At 43.9% G+C, this 15,764-nt stretch overlaps 2 protein-coding genes across 2 annotated transcripts in view; both read left to right on the top strand.

Annotated features, from left to right (window-relative positions):
- LOC120909304 (membrane-spanning 4-domains subfamily A member 4D-like) overlaps positions 1-2,989 on the top strand; it is a 69,525-nt gene extending 66,536 nt beyond the window's left edge. The window contains exon 7 of the mRNA XM_040321051.1: positions 2,836-2,989. Coding sequence (XP_040176985.1) covers positions 2,836-2,955 — 120 coding nt within the window. The 3' untranslated portion in view covers positions 2,956-2,989. The remainder of the gene's footprint in view (positions 1-2,835) is intronic.
- Positions 2,990-14,966: 11,977 nt separating this feature from the next.
- LOC120909301 (rho GTPase-activating protein gacK-like) overlaps positions 14,967-15,764 on the top strand; it is a 72,386-nt gene continuing 71,588 nt past the window's right edge. The window contains exon 1 of the mRNA XM_040321049.1: positions 14,967-15,116. The gene's annotated coding sequence lies outside the window, so the exon portion shown is untranslated. The remainder of the gene's footprint in view (positions 15,117-15,764) is intronic.

Genomic DNA, 15,764 nt, shown 5'->3' with positions numbered 1-15,764 from the left:
TGCTGCCACTCACCCTAGGGGCGTTACTACAAGGGTCGCAATTGCAATGGCCCATGTGTTTCCCCTGTACACCTGTATAGGGAGGGGGCAGAATATAGAGGAACAAATCCCCTCCATTTTTCTTCTGTAGCTGCTAAAAGTCAGCATCTCCTCCTCTCCCTTCCATAATCATTCAGCGGCTGCAGGAGGAAAATAGAGGGGGATTTGTTCCTCTATATGCCGCCCTTCCTATCCAGGTCCTGCTGCCCCTGGGATCAGTGGGAAGGGCCCTGGCCAAGGGTTAGGGGACCCTCTATGGCTTCTTGCACCAGGGGCCCTGAAGGTTCTAGTTACGCCTCTGCTGTTTGTCATGCCAAGTGGGAAGAACAGAGGGAAGGAGACTAGAATCCAATCAGCTAAAGTTCTGGAACAGCGGGCTGTGTCCGTGTCTGCTCTGCATAAGCGAAGCGGTGTGGCCATGGACCTGTCATCCGTGGCATCAGCCAAATTAAGGTTGAATCTCTCATTGAAGGCTTATGGCGCCTGTCGAATGTTCTAAGAAAAAAACAAAAAAAAAGAAGAAGATTCGACAGAATCTTTAAAAAAATAAAAAAAATGTGACTCTTTATGTCTCTCCATGTCGAATCTTAATGTCTCTCTATGTCGACTCTTCTTCATGTCTCTATAATGTTGAATCTTTTCTCTCTATGTCAAATCTTTTCTCTTTATGTAGAATATTGGACTAATAGAGTTAAGGTTAGGCACATTCGACCGCAACAAAAACGAAAATAAAGCATTTGTTTATGTCGGATCTTTCGGTTTTCGTTTTCTGTGCTTTCGTTACCGTTTGTTAAAACGATAACGAAAATACCTGAAATTCGTAGAAAATGCATTCGGACGAAAACGAATGCACATGTCTATTGATAAGGGGGACAAAGTGTGATCCCCTCTAAGCCCCTGCAGCACCTGAAGCTGGCAGGAGTGGCAGAGCTGGCTTCTTGAGGGTAGCTGCAGGGTTTGCAGGGGGGGTCAGATCGGTGCTGAAGAGGAAGGGAGATGTATAGAGTTGCCACTTGCGCCGCCAACACCCTCCTATGTGCCAGTCCTGTCTCTCTCTCCCTCCCGCCTCCATCCTCCTCCACTGCTGTGATCAATAAACAGTGGAGACCAGGAGGAAGCACAGCCCAGGACGAAGGGTGGGAGGAGGAGCTGGCCAAACAAACGTTTTATGTTAAACCGCTGGTGATTTGTTGCTACCTTACAGGGTGGTCCTAAGCAATCAATCACCAGTTCGCTAATATGAAAAGTCACTCTGCCCCTCTGTTCAGAAATGTGCTGCCTCACAGTCTCCACTGTGGAAACAGGTAGGGTACTGCTATTAAATAGGAGGGAAAGGGGGGGGGGCAGAAGACAACACTATGTGTGTGTGTGTGTGGGGGGGGGGTGTGATGTGAAGGGGGCAGAGGAAATTGTTATGGGCAGGGTCACTTCCATAGCAGTGTCTTCTACCACCCTTCACATGACCCCCCCACCTCTCCCCATCCATGCATTCTGACTGCAACACACTCTTGATCCCTGCATTCTCACCACAGCGCACTCCCGAACCCTGCATTTTGACCACAATGCACTCCTGATCTCTGCATTCTGAGCACAACACACTCCTGATCCCTGCATTCTGATCGCAGCGCACTCCCGAACCCTTCATTTTGACCACAATGCACTCCTGAACCCTGCATTTTGATCGCAACACACTCCTATAGCCTGCATTCTGAGCGCAATGCATTCCTGATCCCTGCATTCTGACCTCAACATGCGCCTGAACACTGCATTCTGACTACAACACACTCCAAAACCCTGCACTCTCTTGTAATACTTATTTTTGTGCCACTGTGCCTGGTAATCTTTGACTTCATCAGTATTGTTTAAGGAGATCTCCATCTCTCGAAAGTTGCCTACCCCTGCCTTAGAGGATTGTTCTAAAAACCTAGTAATCAGACACTTTGGGCCAGATCCACATAGAATTAGATCGGCGCAGCATATCAGAGATACGCTACGCCGCTGTAACTTACTTTTGGCTGGTTCGAATCCTGGAAGAATTTGTGCCGTAAGTTACGGCGGCGTAGTGTATCTCTGGCGGCGTAATTCAAATCGGCGATTAGGGGCGTGATTCATTTAAATGAAGCGCGTCCCCGCGCCGAATGAACTGTGCATGCTCCGTTTCTAAATTTCCCGCCGTGCATTGCGCGAAATGACGTCGCAAGGACGTCATTTTTTAAACTTAGACATGACTTACGTCCATCCCGATTCACGGACGACTTACGCTAAAAAAAGAAAAAATTCAAATTTCGACGCGGGAACGACGGCCATACTTAACATGGCAAATCTAACTATACGCCGCAAAAAAGCAGCTTTAACTATACGCCGGAAAAAGCCGACTAGAGACGACGTAAGAGAATGCGATGGCCGCGCGTATGTTCGTGGATCGTCGGAAATAGCTAATTTGCATACCCAACGCGCAAAACGACGTGAACGCCACCCAGCGGACGCCAAAGTATTGCATCTTAGATCCGAAAGGCGTACGAGGATGTATACCTGTCGGATCTAACCCAGATGCCGTCGTATCTTGGTTTGAGGATTCAAACCAAAGATCCGACGCGGGTAATTTGAAAGTACGCCGGCGTATCAGTAGATACGCCGGCGTACTCTGTCTGTGGATCTGGCCCTTGATCTTGTTTGTTATTTTTTATTGTAGGTTATGTTCATGTTTAAGAGCTTTCCTTCTATAATTCGTATTTCTCAGAATTTTTTCCTCTAGCCTTAATGTATTTTATTTTATTGTACTTTTCTCTTCTGCAGGTGTTCGTGATACAGAATGATGTTGTCTTTGCAATGAATACTGGTGTTCCCGTTGCTCAAACTACCAATTATGCTCAACAACCACCACTGGCATATTCAGTTAATGTAGTTAAACTTTGACCAATCCATTAATAAAGAGAACCTGTCACCTACATATTTTACGGATGGATCAGCTTTCTTTTGGATTTCTCCCTAATTATTACAAATTAGTGACTTAGCAATATTAGTAAATTCTTAGATTCTGTTTCCAAAAGTGATTTCTATTGGAAAAGAAGGTTACAAGAAAGGAGTAACCTAGATGAATTCACACATTTTTAACGCATATGTAAACGTGACCCCCACTCAAAAGGTCTCACATCACTATTATATAATTACCTTATTACTTTTCTTAATGCAGATCTACCATCATATATGATGAAATGGGAGAGAGACCTTGGACTTCATTTGGAAGCATCAAATTGGGATAAAATTTGGACCGCAACAAAATCATCTTCAAAAAATATTATAGCTCTGGAGACAAACTATAAACTACTTATGCGCTGGTATTTGGTCCCTGTCAAAATTGCAAAATATGTTCCCCAATACTCTCTGCTCTGCTTTTGTGGCTGTGGTGAATTAGGAAATTATATATATTATAAGCCGGATTCAGAAAGACTTACGCCGGCGTATCTAATGATACGCCGCGTAAGTCCATGGATGCGCCGTCGTATCTATGCGCCTTATTCTTGTAATAAGATACGCCTGAAATCTGGCTCCATCCGACCGACGTAAGTCTCCTACGCCGTCGTATCTTGGGCGCATATTTACGCTGGCCGCAAGGGGCGCTTCCATTGATTTACGCGTCGAATATGCAAATGACCAAGATACACCGATTCACGAACGTACTTGCGCCCGTCGCATGAGTATACGCTGTTTACGTAAGGCGTACGTCGGGCGTAAAGATAAACCACCAAATAACTGCCGTTGGATTTTACGTCGTTTACGTAAGTCGTACGTGTATGGGGCTGGGCGTAGGTTACGTTCACGTTGAACGCATTGAGCCGTCGTATCTTCGGGAGTATATGCGACGTGATTCTGAGCATGCGCGCGCATGCGCCGTTCGTTCGGTGCTTCATTTACATGGGGTCATGATTCATTATAATACAACACGCCCACTACCTGCCTACTTTGAATTAGGCGGGCTTACGCCGGGCCCATTTACGCTACGATGCTGTAACTTAGGGAGCAAGTGCTTTGTGAATACTGGCCTTGCCTCTCTATTTTACGTCGGCGTAGCGCATATGAGCTGCGCTACGCCCGCTTAAACATGCGCCGCTCTACCTGAATCTGGGTATATATATATATATATATATATATATATATATATATATATATATATATATATATATATATATATATATATATATATATATATATATCTTATTCTTTACTTTTTTATTTTATTAATTTAATTATTATTTCTTATTATTTATTTATTTTTTATCAAATTTTTTTCACTTAACTTTTTTGCTATCACACAGGAGAAAACAATTTCCTGTGTGATAGCAATTGGAGGTGACACATTCTCTTTATTGACCCTGTCACCTCCAAAACAGGAGTCCTAGCACTGTGCTAGAACTCCTGTCACAGCTGAGATGGGAAGAGCACAGCTCTCCCCTCTCACTGTGTACATCGGCAGCAGGGACAGACTCGGTGGCCGGGGGGAGGACAGAGTCCCGAAGACAGAGCTAGCAGAGAGAGGTATGTTGGGTGGGGGGGAGAGGGGAGGACGGACGGGAGCACATATTTTACAAGTGATTTTGGCGACATCGCCGCAATCACTTGTTAACGAGCGAGCGGATTCCCCCATAACTTACCGCCCTCAACTGTATGTTCCAGGCATCGGGGGACTCCATGCCACTGCCGCCCCTTGGAGCCCTGCCACCCCAAGGCCTGGCCTCAGTGGCCTTGTGGGAAATCCGGGCCTGTATATATATATATATATATATATATATATATTGGGACTGTCCATTTACAAAACAGTTTTGGAAAGAGGTTTTTCTCATGCTCTCAACCCTATTCAATAAATCGATCAAACCGGATCCTTCATTTGCACTCCTAAATCTAAAACCGAACAATATTTCACACACTCAATTTAACCTCCTGCTACAAATCGCCACAGCAGCAAAGCAGACAATCGCCGAAGCTTGGAAAACCGCATCATTAACAATTTCTGAAAAATAGAATAAATCAAGCTATGACCCACTCAAAAAAAGAAGCCATATCCAATGATAATATCAAAAATTTTTAGAAAATTTGGAATCCTTCGGTGACCAATTTATTCTCTCCCAATTTTGACACCACATTATTAAGACCTTGGTAACACACTCATATATATATGACTACCACTATAAGAAACCTCAGGGACTTCTACTTTTATCCTCATTCTTCTTTTCTTTACCTTTCTCTCTCTTCTACTTCTTTTTAGTTTGTCTTTTATTTTTCTATACAAAACTAGTAGCTGAGTTTTTCTATTATAACTCCTTATTTATTATTAAACAATAGTTACTGATTTTCATTGATTTAATACGCACATATTAGATATACAAAAAAATATATATCTTCAATAATTTAATGATATATGTAAATTAGAAACTAAGTCCTATTATCTTCTTTTTTTTTATAGTTTCTACTAATAGAACATATTATATAATGGTTACACCTGTCTTAATTTTTGAGTATGGCCTCAATTGAAACTAATAAAGTAAAAAATACAATAAATGCCATCATCCAGAATAAAAGATACAGGAATGGGACCGAGTGAGCATAGGGTGAGGGCTACTAGTGCCGTCTAACCCGTAGATGATCACCGGTCATGGGAATGTAGACTAGGACTTTTCTGGGCACTAATAACACAACAAAAGATTAACATAAAAATATTTATTAACATAAAAAAAAACATACAATATTAAAAACATTTGAGCCAAACCCCACACTAGAAAAACAGCATTGTAAATAAAGGAAAACCGTCACGTCTGTTAAAGTGAAGAGGGCCAAGACCTCGACCGGTTTCGTGGTGATACCACTTCTTCAGGAGGATCTGTATAATATACAATATAGCTTACATAACTAGCAACAATATACAAAAAAACTAAGTAAATATAAAATTACAGCATTTTAGCGTCATGAATACAGTCAAATGTCAAAGAAAGATGTCTATCTGCTCACCAAAAAGGGGTTCATGGACCAGGCATCGGCTCAGACAAGTATACCCCGTTGTAAACAAGGGGGAATTATGTGACACACTCTAATAAAATAAATACATTTATTTAATGATGCTGAACAGCATAAATGGCCTAGTTGGGACCACCACGTGAAGATATAGGCAGATTAAGGAAGAAAGGGGGAGAAAGATGGAAGGGAGGAAGGAAAAAGGAAGAAGGGTGGGGAAAGGGAGGAAAAGAAGGGAAAGGGGAAGTGAGGGGAAGGTGGGGGAAGTGAAAGGAGGTAAAAGGCAAGCGGGGGGGGACAAAGGGAAGGGGGAAAAAGAGAGGGGAGAGAAAGAGGGGGGGGGGGGAGGAAGAGGAAGGAAAAAGGAGGGACGGGGAAAAAAAGGGGGGGAGAGGGGAAGGAAAAAAGTGGTAGTAGAAGGGAAAAGAATGAAAGAAAGAAGGAGGACAGGAAAGAAAGAAAAAGAGGAGGGACGGGAGAGGAAAAAGGAAGGGAAAAAAGGGGGAGAGAAGGGAAAAAGAATAAGAAGGTGGAAAGAAAAAGAGGGAGGGGAGAAAAGAAAGTATAGAACCGGGGGAGGGAAGCCAAAAACCGAAAAGAAAGAAGGAAAAAAATGGGGAAGAAGAGGGAAGGGGAAGAAATAAAGAAGGAATAGAAGGAAGAAAGAGGGGAAGGAAAGGGCACAGTGAAGGGAAGAAAAAGGGTAGGGGAAGGGAGGGGAAAGGGAGAGTGTGGAAAGGGGGGAAAAAGAAGGGAAGGGGGGTAAAGGAAAATTGGAATGTGGAAGGAAGGGAGAAAAATGGAACCTGCACCATGCTAAAAACAATTACACCTGTCTTGTAACTATCTGGTTTCTACACTAAACATAATAAATTAAATACCAGTTATGGATTAACATAGGTTAAACTTAAGTCTTCTTTCTTTTAATTTTGAAACTCAACTTAGACACAATTACCAAATATATGTTTTCTTAAACTGCTACTATTTATTGTAACTATGCTTATCAAATATAGATATGTTTGTAAAATTTTCAAAAAACTCAATAAACAAAATTGACAAGGAAAAGAAAGGGGATTATCTTTTTCACCTCTGTCAGTACCATTTATCAGCTCTCTATGCTTAGTCCTTCACAGGGCTTTTTTTCTCAGAGAATAAGTGCAGGAACTCCCTCCTTCTGAGTCACTTATTGTCTTCGCCCCCTACCCACCTCCAAGCAACATCCCTTAGTTTCACCCCTACCCACCTCCCAGTACCACCCCTTTACAGAATACAGAACCAAGTGTCATTTTCTGATGATAAGCAATTTGTATGGAATTTGTTAATAAGAACAGCAGTAAAGTAGATCCCATGTAGCCAGCAATGATAGACTCTTCCCAGCAACAATTGATTCCCCCAGCAACAATATAACCCCCCCCCCCCCCAGCAGCAACAGCAGATTTTCTAGAATCAGTCCAGCATTAATAGACTCTCCAGCACCAGTAACCATTCCCTCAATAGTAAATCCCTTCCAGCAACAATTCACCCCCCCCCCAACAACATAAGCCCACCAAACAATGATAGTTCTCCCACAGGCAACAATAGACCTCCCCATCAACAATAGACTTCCATGCAAAAATAGATGCCCTCCCGCAACAATAGATCCCCAAACAGCCAGCAACAACAGACCCCTCCCTCAACTGTAGATCCCTTCCAGCCACAACTGACCCCACCAGCAACATAAGCCCCCCTCCAGCAATAAAAGATCCCCCACCAGCAACAGTACTTGACCTCCGCCATGCAAAAATAGACCTTCTACAGGAAAAATAGATCCCCCAGCAGCCAGCATCACTAGACGCACCCCTTGTCATTTCATACATTCAGTGCTGGAGGTGCCGTCCCCACCAGGAGAACACAATGATTATTGCTAGCGGCTTTAACAGCTAATCAACTTAGGTACAACCAGCCTGCCAGATTTTACATGCGATTATTGCTAGCAATCTACCAACTATACATGGTTCATATCTCGGCTGGTTTCTGCTGAACTGCTGTCTATGGCTGGCTCAAGCAAGTAGCTGGCAAAAATAGGAGATTACCATATCATTTTACTAATCAGTGAGTGGATCCTTTTTCAATAACTTTGTAATACTTGGCAATACCAGAAGACATGGCTTAGGCCGCATACACACGGTCGGACAAAACCGATGTGAATGGACCGAGGTTCAGTTTCATCGGTCCAAACCGACCGTCTGTATAGCACATCGGTCTGTTTTCCTTCGGTCCAAAATTTAAAAACATGCTTCAAAATCGAACCGATGGACCGCTGCCCGATCGGTCCAAACCGATGGTTAGTACAGAAAGCATCGGTTCAAAACCCGCGCATGCTCAGAATCAAGTCGACGCATGCTTGGAAGCATTGAACTTCGTTTTATTCAGCACGTCGTGTGTTTGACGTCACCGCGTTCTGACCGGATCGGTTTTTGGAACAATGGTGTGTACGCACATCAGACCATCAGGCCACTTCAGCGGTGAACCGATGGAAATGGCCCGTCGGACCATTCCCATCGGTTTGGAACGACCGTGTGTACGCGGCCTGAGAGTGCTTGTTTCTCTATTGCCTCTCCAGCATGTGAATACTCACAATTTTGAGTAGGAGTCCTACACCAAAAGGAGAGTATTTGGTTGTTCACCTCCTGAGCGCATGCACTAATGGAACATTTGTGAGCTAGAAGGCATATATTGTGCCATTGCCCATGTAACGGAATGACCCGGGACACCCAGAGACTTTGTAAGGATGAGGAGTACTCCTGTACCGGCGTCACCAAGGAGTCTTATGTCTAGGGTCACCTTATGTCTGATAGGGCCATAGGGTGACTGAGAAATTATGTCCTAATTTACAGGACAGGGGACATCACTGATAGTTCATATTGCAGGATTTTGAGATACTGCAAGATGTTGGTTAATTGTGACCCAACCAGTCAATAGTGACTCATTCTATGATTAGCCCTGACTAGTGACATGCTATTTGAGTTGGGCTCCTGGAAGACCTTTCATTGTGTGATACTGCTTTGTGTGCTATTGATGATAGATGTGTTGTGACTCTAAAGGTCAGACGTCTGTGCAATGTGGATTGGGCAGATGAATGACTTATTGTCGGAGACGCAACGTCTGGGGGATAATTAACTCTGAATATCATTATGTAAAATAATGTGATTGAAGCCCCCACGGTGTGATGTGTGGGTGGGGAGTTGAGTTGATTGTTCCTTTAATGCCTTGTACTGTATATAAGACTAAAATAAACCATTAAAGTTATCATTACATTTGAAACCAGAAGCACAAAGCTGTGTGTCTCATGTCTGGGGGGAATTCTTATGGATCGGGTCCTGTTGGTTGAAGTGTCGATAAGCTGTCTTGGATGTGATGGAAGGTCATAAACGGTGGCAACCCGTTACAGCCCATATGTCAATTTTATTATTTTTCCCAGTGTTGTTCGAACATTTAGGTTTCTCAAGGGCAGAGTATATCCAAAAAAATCAGATTGTTTTTTTGGCCCTTTATGTATACAAATTGTTGCAGTTGAATCAGAAAATTTTGGATTTGCAACCAAAGTATGTTTCCCATCACTGTTCAAGCCTCATTTTCTTCTCTAGGCAAGAGGTGAAGAATGCTAAAGGGGGATTCCAATCTTGCCAATGGAAAAAATAATTTAGAGGAATTTCCATGTGGAAAATTGTATAATAACCTTTCCGTATTTTCCTTTCCTGAAGCATCCTATGGCAGCACACGCACTGGGTTGTGACTCCACCCCCACAACCTAATAGGACTGGTTATCTATAAGTTTTGAAGAGGAGTCCACCGCTGCATTCTCAGTAACTATCACCTTAAATGGGTGCGTGTCTGTGTGCTGCCATAGGATGCGTCAGAAAAGGAAAAAATATGGAAAGGTGAGTATACAATTTTCCATTTTCCTGTTGCATCATGGCAGCACACACACTGGGAAATAACTCGCTACATGGGTGGGTGCTTTAGAAGTGTAGCGCCTATGTACTTATCAGTACAGGTGCTATGTTAAATTTAGTGGGATGAGAGACTTACTTGCTCTCATCTATGTTGATTTATTTAAATTTGGCTGTCACCAGCCCTGAACTGTTCCCAGGGTCATTCTGTGCTTCAGAGATGCTGTTTCCATCTCTGGATGGCAGGTGGCGCCAGCAGCCAATTAGAGGAGTTTTCCCTCGCAGAGCATGCTGGGGGGAGGTATTTCTGTGGCGGAGGCCGTGGTTCGGGTTTTTCGCGGGTTCCTGGTTCCAGGTGCGGCACCCACCTTTAGGGTGTGCGCACATCACGGGCCCTGGCGATATGGCCTACCAGGCCGGGGCGCACATGCTACGCAGAGTTCCTGACTCTGGGTCCTCATGGCCCGGAGCAACTGATGCTGCAAAGGGACCCCAGTGACTTACTGGGTTCCCCATCCCTCATCAAGGAGATCCCAAACGAGTTGTGCTGTTCCATGGGGAGTCGGTCTGAGGTGAGCCCGGAGGCAGGTGATCCAACAGGGCTTAGACGAACCATTGGGGATCTGAGTGGCCAGACACTGACAGGTTGTATGCTGCAAACTGTCAGTCGGTGACTCAAGGATAAAAAGTCTACCTGAGGGAGATTCAGGCCAATTATCAATGGGGAGGATTCGCTGTTCTTGATGTACTAGGCCTGTGGCAGAGGTCTCTTACAAATCCTAAATTCCAAATAGAGCCAGGTCTGTGGCAGACCTGTTCCTCCCCAAAAAGTTCTAAGTGACGCTCTGGCTGCCAGGCCTGTGAGAGGGGTCTGTCCAGGGGCACTTTACCCACTCCGGCTGGAGTGGCGACGAGACAAGTGTGATCATTGGAGGCAGGACTGCTTCCTTATCCATCGCCTGAATCTGCAAAGTTTATTCTCCTTTCACCAACCTATCCTATCTACCTTGAGTTGACTGTTGGTCGTGTTGGACCAGAAATAAAAGCATTGAAAACGTCAACTATCTGTCTGGACATTCCGTCACTGCTCTCATCACCGTCATCATCCCTAGACACATCACAGAGGTAACCTAAATATGCCATCCCAAATCTAACCAGCGGCTCCTCCGGGGGTAGCGCTACAGAAGATTTTTTATTTTTATCCACAGGGTATAAAAGAATTAGATTGAATAATTGATCTTCCAAATTCAACCGTTGTTAATTGAGCAGGATCTATTCTGTAGTGCGACATGAACATGGTTCTAGAGGACCAAGTTGCTGCCTTGCATATCGTTTCTGCAGACACTCTACAGTATGCTGCCCAAGAGGTTGCCACTGCCCTAGTCGAGTGAGCCTTTAGTTTGAAGTATTTGGAGGAGCTGCACTATGTATACTCTCTTGATGGTTTTTATTAGCCAAGAGGCTATTGTCCTTGAAGAAGCTGCCTAACCTCTTTTAGCGTTGTGCGGTATAACTAGAAGGTTCTCTGCTTTCCTGAATGGGTTAGTAACCTCCAAGTATACAGAAATAACAGACTTGATATCCAATGGGTGTGTCACCCTGGCTAGTGAGGAACACTGGCAGGTTGATTTCTGGATTGAAGCTGAAAAGTAGATGCTACTTTAGGTATGAACTGCTCCGAAGGTCTAAGAACGACTATCAGGATAGAAAACCAGAAGACGTTCTTTCATCGAGAGTGCTTGCAGCTCGGATACTCTCTTCACAGAGGTTACCGCAACTAGAAAGGTTAATTTGAGCGTTAAGTCCCATAAGGATATCGGCTCCAAAGAAAAAAAGGGGTTCTTTGACAGGGTCTCCAAAACTATCAATAGGTTCCATGTCGGGAATGTTGCTTCCTTTGCCATCTTATTTTTAAATATTATTTTTGGAACTGTATTATGAGGGGGTTTAAAGCCCATCTAATTCCCATCATGGCTGATAAAGCAGAGATCTGAATCTTTAGAGTGCTAGAACCTAGACCTCTTTCTAGGCCTAGTTGCAAAAATTTGAGAATGTGTGACGCTGTAGGAGAGAGTGGATCCCAGGACTGTTGCTGTGCAAATGCAGTGAATCTTTCCCACACTCTGTTGTAAGTGCTGTTAGTTGACTTCTTTCTGGCCGTCACCCTAAGTGAACACACTTGATCTATAAGCCTCTCCCTTTCAATTTCCATGCCATTAGTTGTAGCTTTTCTGGTGCTGGGTGCAAGAACTGGCCTTGTTGTGAGAGTAAATCCGGGGTTACTGGAAAAAGTAATGGGTCATCCATATTCAGCTGTAGAATGGTCATGAACCATGGCCTCCTTGGCCAGAATGGTATTACCGCTATGACTGTGGAGGTCGAGCTTCTCAGTCTGGCTATTAGAGGAATTGGAGGAAATATATATCCCAGACGAAAATTCCACGGCTGGTGGAGACTGTCGATTCCTATCGCCGTCGGATAGGCGGCTCTCACCAGGAATTTGGGACACTTGTTGTTCACTGGGGTTGCTGCCAGGTCGATATGGGGGAACCCCATCTGTGTGTCAGGAGAGAAAAGGCTTTATGACTCAGGGACCATTCGTTGTTCGAGATGAATATTCTGCTTAGATTGTCTGCAAGTTGGTTCTGTACTGCTGGGACGTATACTGTTTTCAGGTCTGCCAGATGTATCCGAGCCCAGTCGAGGATAGGATGCACTTCCTTCATGAGTGTGTTGCTCTTGGTGCCATCTTGCCTCTGAATGTAATTTACAGCCACCGTATTGTCCATGCGTAGCAGGACACTTCTCCCTGTGAGGAATGGGCTGAACACTAGGAGGGCCTGGAAAGCAGCTCTGAACTCCAGGATTTTTGAGACTACGCCATGTGGTTGGAAATACCAACATCCCTGTGCCGCATGATCCCGATAGTGGGCTCCCCATCCCTGAAGACTGTGATTATTTCCGGATGGGGGAAGAGCAATGGGTCAATGGAATTTTAGGTTGCTGACTCGTGTCCACCACCATGCAGGGTGTTTCACAGATTTGTTGATAACGATCCGTTGACTCATTGATATTCCATTCCATTGTTTCAGGAATAAATTCTGGAATTTTCTTTGTATGCCACTGGGACCACTGGACCACCAGAAAGGTGGCAGACATTGATCTCAAGATTCTCAGGGACTTTCTGGCAGGAAGATGTACTGTTGCCATCAGTCTCCTTATCTTCTGAACTACCGGTCCTATTTTTTCTTGGGGAAGTCCTACCGTATTGGAGTTGGTGTTTAGTTCCGCTCCCAAGTAGATCATTGTTTGAGCTGGATCCAAACTGCTTTTCTTGCAATTTATTATCCACCCGAATGGTTGCAGTGTGGAGATTAGTATTCCTCGATGGTGGAGCAGAGACTTCTGGCTGTCGGCTAGGAGGAGGATATTGTCGAGATAGTGGTGGTAGTCATTGGTAGTAAAATTGTCATGAAAGTTCTGGGAGCAGTCGATATTCCAAACAGGAGACTCTGGAATTGAAAATGTTGCTGTCCTATTGCAAAACATAGGTATTTTTCATAGGCTTGGTGTATAGGAACATGTAGATAGGCGTCAGACAAATCTATTGATAGCATCCAATCTTTTACATTCACTGCCAGTAATATGGATTGTAGACTGTCCATTTTTAAAAGGGTTTGTAAAGGATTTTAAATAAAAAATAAACAACGGTGATTAAATACCAACAAAAGAAAGCAACATTTTTGGAAAATAAAGGACAAACATTTCATTTGGGTACAGTGTTGTATGACTGAGTAATTGTCATTCAAAATGTGAGAGCACCGAAAGCTGAAAATTGGTCTGGGTATTAAGGGGGTTTAAGTGCCCAGTGGTCAAGTGGTTAAGGTGAAAAAACATCCGACAATACCGGCCCCCCACCCCCCCGTTATACTTACTTGACCCTTCGAAAGTCTTGTGCTTTCCCCCGGCATCCTCTTCGCTGTTGAGCCTGGCCGTTGATTGGCACACTGCAGACCACCAAGCTCTGAGGAAAGGGGTACGCCCCTGAAACGCGTCAGCCCTAACCACGGTCACAGATTGAAGCAAGTATCGTGTTCGGCCGATGGTGTTGGACTTCTGCTGTATTGTCTTTTAAGGCCTGTTTTTAACACTCCATTTGTGAGTATAATGATTTATTTTACAATTTTAATAAAACTCATCAATCAGTATCACACTAGGTCGGTGCGCCCTCCGTTCTCTTTTTTCTTTTTTAGTTTCATGAATTCCCACGATTCTGAGGAGGGCTGCAAGACTCTGGAAGATACTTTTTAATTGAATTTTACCATCTCTTAAACATCTTCCAAAAATACCGGAGCGCAGGAGATTTGTCTTTGTTTGAAAGCAGCGCAGCCATTGCCAGGTGCTGCTGTCAATCACATCCAATGACGCGCCGCGCCGGGGGCAGGGCCGAGTGATACAGTCGACGGCTATGGCCGCCGCTGTATCACAGGAGCGCGCCCGCAAGGACTCAACACCTTCATGCGTGCGAGCTCGCATGGTGTTGAGTCCTTGCGGGGGGGAGCCGAGACAGCCGCTGAGGGACCCCAGAAGACCAGGTTCGGGGCCACTCTGTGCAAAACGAGCTGCACAGTGGTGGTAAGTATAACATGTTTGTTATTTTTTTTTCTTTAGTGATCCTGACCCCTCCTCCAACAAAATCTTGTTGTCCAGCAAGGTTGCCCAGAGCAGTAATGAGCTAATAAATAAATGCAGGGGACAAGTGACAGACAAAGCTGCATCACTATCAAGTAATTTTAGTTTGCAAATGTGCTGCAGGACCTCTAATGACCTAGGGCAATCTAATTGGCAAACTATTTACGATACAAACACTTTGAGCAACTGGTCAGTTCACTTTTTTTTTATAGTTCATATGTTAAATAAATGCACTTAGTGATTGCATGACATAAGCCCTACCTGTTCCACATACCTGCACCAGCACAGCTATGTACATCCTGATACTATCGTCACAAAGACAACAAAGCAAAAGGTAATGTGAGAAGCTGTATGGACTGTGAGATCTGATCTGACAACTAAAAGGGAACTTAAGAGACAAAAGCTGCAGTTCCACAGTCAAAGGTTTCTGAGCAGCTACGCCAACATGTGAGTACCTACAGTATGTATTGTACGTATATATATATATATATATATATATATATATATATATATATATATATATATATAGCCCTGACCTATAACATGGCACTCTAAGCTTTAATCTTTTTATATAGTTCTTCCTCTAATTTATATCATATCTAGTGAGCGTGTCCACAAGCATTTCCCTTTCCTTTTTGCGACAGCTTTGGACTAAAATTAGTCATGCCAATGTACACTGCATTAGAGATTTCTGCTGTAGTCACTGCTGTCGCTTAGGAATATATTCAAATGAAGATTATACAAAGTCTACATGATGTGTACAGCGCAAGGAGAGAAAACATGAACTACGTAAAGAAAAAAGTGTATTTTTTTTAACAAAATCATTTTGTGATCCGGTTTTACTTTATAGTACACAACAAGGGATTCTTTCGTAACAGCTTAGTTTTAGTTTATATATAGATATAGGGGTAGATTCACGTACCTCGGCGCATTCTTTCGCCGGGCGTAGCGTATCCAAGATACACTACGCCACTGTAACTTATGTTTTTTTTTCGAATCCTCAAAGAATTTGCACCGTAAGTTACGGCGGCGTAGTGTATCTTTAGCGGCGTAAGGGTGCGATGTGATGGGGGCATGTTTTATGTAAATACGCCC

This window comes from Rana temporaria, chromosome 8 (genome assembly GCF_905171775.1).
Source record: "Rana temporaria chromosome 8, aRanTem1.1, whole genome shotgun sequence".
NCBI classification, from domain to species: domain Eukaryota; kingdom Metazoa; phylum Chordata; class Amphibia; order Anura; family Ranidae; genus Rana; species Rana temporaria.
This window is presented reverse-complemented; position numbering and strand designations above follow the sequence as displayed.